Below are 3,518 nucleotides of genomic sequence, written 5' to 3'. Positions count from 1 at the left end.
GGCACTGTCTTGCCGTAGAGACCCATGACGATGCGGCCAGCGGGCTCGCCGTCGATGCTCACGTCGAAGTAGACCTGATTGGTGATCTTGGGGCCTTTGCCGGCCTGAACTACCAGCACCAACGCCGTCAGGCATATCGCCAGAAGCGAGAACGTCCACTTGGCCATCTTTACTGCTGCGGCAGATAAATCACGGCAACGATGCGAATGGGGGAGCAAAGTGTCCGTCCGGGAGATCCAACACGTGTAGTTTTTACGTAAAAACAATCGTAATTACGATAAGGTGAAGTCATCGATTGGTACATGGATGGTACATGGCTACACGAAGTTCAAGTTGCCTTCGTGAAATTACCTTTGGATAGCCTTCAGGCCCTGAATCAGGGGCGCTCTCCTTGGGGGAGCCGATTTCGACGGAGCGGCACAATGTGCAAGAGCTGCTGGTACGTGTAACTTACCAATTGATGATGAAGGCTCAATTAACCGCTATTTTAAGCGAACTTGGGCAGTTTGTCCCGTTTGGATGGCAGTAGCTGCGTCTGTTCAAACATTAGTCCAAGCAGCAAAACTGCGAAGCTCAACTGCACGTGATCTGTAGCCGTCATGGATGATAAGATCCAGGATCCTGTGGTGCGTGCGTTGGCAGAGTACATCAAGACGCCACAGTTCCAGCGCCAGTTCGAACAGTTTTTTCTGGATCATGCGCTTACCTTCACGGACGCCCTGGAACACCAACTCGCGTATATGACTATCTACATTGAGTTCCAGCACATGTTCAACGAGCACATGAAGAGTGCGTAGAGAATGTCGTAGTACAGTTACTAGTGTATGTGTACTAATGCGCTTGTACTATGGTAGTCTTTCTGACGCAGCAGGGAGTGACTGAGGACGAGTTTGCTGAGCACTGCCAAAAGGCTATCAAAGTTGACCCAAAGGCCGAACAATACCTTGAAATCGTGATCGCGTCCATGGACTATGACGCGTTCTACGGTCTGATGAAGTCGATGCGAGCACGTGCCTCTGTCGAAAACCGTCGCGCTGATGCGAAAGACTGTGATACTGCTTCGAGGACTTCTGGAAAACGTAAGAGCTCGGAGGGTAAGCCCAGCAAGGATGAAGAGGGTCCAGAAGATATAGAAGACGATGGAGGAGCAAAAGGGGCGAAAGGTACGAACAACGATGAGAAAGACGCAGTAGGAATGGACAGCAAAGACAGCAAGTAGGAAGAACGGCACTACTGCCTGATTGTTATGCCAATTCCTGGCTAGTTGGGAATAAAAAAGATGAAGAACCATTGGCTTGGCGTCTTCTCAAACGGAGTATCTGATAATGACAGCGATGATAGCGAGCACCGCAGCGAAACCAAGCGACTTAAGCAGGCGCATGTGTAGTCGAGTGAACGGATACATCGCGATGCGAAGGATGAATTGCTTCGATGGAGTGTACGGCGCATAGCGCTGGGGCAGATCCAGCATCCCGTTCTTGTAGATCACCGTCTTGAAGTGCGAGAATGCCTCAAACCCGTAATGACCGTGGTAAGCACCCATGCCAGAGTTGCCGACGCCACCGAAAGGAACGTGTGCATTCGAGAGCTGCATGAGCATGTCGTTCACCATCATGCTGCCTGCTGATGTCTCGTTCACGACACGTTCTTTGTTCTTGCCATTGGAACTGAAGTGATACAGTGCAAGAGGTTTCTCCCGTGCAATAACAAACTTGATAGGCTCGTCCAAATCGCCTGAGGTGTAGTAGTAGATTGGCAGCAATGGGCCAAAGATCTCTTCGCCCATCGAAGCACTGGACACGAATAAGTCGAAATCCGCGCGGAAATTGAGCAGCGTTGGTGAGATAAAGCGCTGCTTGGCGTCAGCATCGCCACCGTACGCCACGTGCTTGCGATCTCTGTCCAAAATGCGCATCAAGCGGTCGTACATACGCTGGTTAATCACACGGCCGTAGCTGTCCGACTCCTTCACATTGACGCCTCCATACTGCGCATCTAGTTCTCCTTCCAGCAGCTTCACAAACTGGTCACCCACTTTTGCATCCACCAGCAAATAGTCCGGGCGAACGCACGTCTGTCCTCCGTTGACGAACGCTCCCCAGGCAATACGTTTCGCAGCCAGTTTCAAGTCCGCCGTGCTGTCAATAATACAAGGAGACTTGCCTCCCAGCTCCAAGACCGTAGGTGTCAGATACTGCGCCGCAGCTTGAGCCACAATCTTACCCAGAAAGTTGCCACCTGTGGCGAAGATGAGATCGTAGCGCTCTTGTAGCATCTTCTTGGTCTCCTCGACACCTCCGTACACCACACGCACGTAGCGCTTATCCATGTATTTGTCGAACAACTGGATCAGCACATTGTTCAAGAAGCGCGTGGTGTCGTCTCCAGGTAGTCGCACGATGACGCAGTTGCCAGCTCCCAGAGCGGCTACCAGCGGCATCAGCAGCAGGTTTATTGGGTAGTTCCACGTGCCAATGACGCAGACGACGCCTAGAGGCTCAGGTCTAATGTAGGACAAGCCCGGTAGGTTGACAATGTTAGTAGGCTTGATCTTGGGCTTGGACCAGTCGTCAACATAGTCGATAAAGTCCTGGATCTCCGCTTTGAGCAGCGCAACCTCCGTGGCGAAGAGCTCCAGTGGATGTTTGTGTAGGTCCTTCCACACAGCCTCATTGATGGCCGCCTCGTTCTCGTTCACAAGTCGCTGAAGAGCTCGCAGTTGCGACTTGCGTGTCTTAAGGTCCTTGGTAGCGCCCGTGGCGAAGCTGGCACGCAGGGCGGCCACATCGGCATGTGTGTCCTGTTTGGACACGTCGGGAAGCGATGGAATATCGGTGGTGGAGCCGTACATGTCGACGCTGGGGTTCACGTCCTGAACCGCGATGTAGCTGGCGGGGTTCTGTGGGGTTTCTGGCGGATCCGAGACTGGCATAGTGGAGCAAAGATAATGTTGGGTTCACAGTCAAGGTAAAATTGCGACTGAAGTTCACGGTTCGGTTTGCATTGGAGTGTCGTGATCCAACCTATATATTCTGTTGAGCGACGAGCGAGAAAAAAAAAGTGTAGATAGAGTTTAATTGGTTATTAATCAAATGATTCGTTTTTATGCTGAACAACTTCAAGATGAGTCAACATTTGCTCACACTCGATCCAGCAAGGAATGGTATGTTTGCGGCGTGATCGAGCTGGCATAAGCGTACGTGCTTGAAGCAATGTATTAGGATACCATGGTCTGACGTCGACTTATGACTTTCATTATTAATGGCGGCGATGTTAAAGAATGTGCACTAGATATAGAGAGATTGCAGGCCAGTGGCAAGGAGGAGTGGCAAGTTTACCACTGCTGTTTGTGTCAACGTGCACAGTGATCTGTACAGCAAAAATTAGAATCAAGCAAAGAAAGCGTGTATCTGCGGAGAGCGGCTGGATTCGCGCGAATTGGCCTAGACACCCTCTAGAACATTTTCAAGAAGGCCTTTCGGTAAACACATGTTGTTTATCTACGGTAGATACCAACG

The 3,518-nt window shown here is 51.0% G+C and overlaps 2 protein-coding genes across 2 annotated transcripts; one reads left to right on the top strand and one right to left on the bottom strand.

Moving 5' to 3' along the window:
* Positions 1-599: 599 nt before the first annotated feature.
* Positions 600-1,290, top strand: PPTG_02091 (hypothetical protein; the record flags this gene model as incomplete). The annotated part of the gene is made up of 2 exons (XM_008893095.1): positions 600-789; positions 855-1,290. 2 exons carry the CDS (start codon positions 600-602, stop codon positions 1,217-1,219), a joined length of 555 nt encoding a protein of 184 aa, XP_008891343.1. The 3' UTR covers positions 1,220-1,290.
* Positions 989-2,968, bottom strand: PPTG_02090 (hypothetical protein). Its single transcript, XM_008893094.1, has one exon. The coding sequence runs from the start codon at positions 2,930-2,932 to the stop codon at positions 1,307-1,309; it is 1,626 nt and encodes a 541-aa protein (XP_008891342.1). The 5' UTR covers positions 2,933-2,968; the 3' UTR covers positions 989-1,306.
* Positions 2,969-3,518: the final 550 nt, after the last annotated feature.

Source organism: Phytophthora parasitica, assembly GCF_000247585.1.
Source record: "Phytophthora parasitica INRA-310 unplaced genomic scaffold supercont2.2, whole genome shotgun sequence".
Lineage (NCBI taxonomy): Eukaryota > Oomycota > Peronosporomycetes > Peronosporales > Peronosporaceae > Phytophthora > Phytophthora nicotianae.
This window is presented reverse-complemented; position numbering and strand designations above follow the sequence as displayed.

Bases quoted from the DNA above. Each gene is read 5' to 3' on its own strand.
- PPTG_02090 (XM_008893094.1), bottom strand. From the start codon at position 2,932: ATGCCAGTCTCGGATCCGCCAGAAACCCCACAGAACCCCGCCAGCTAC.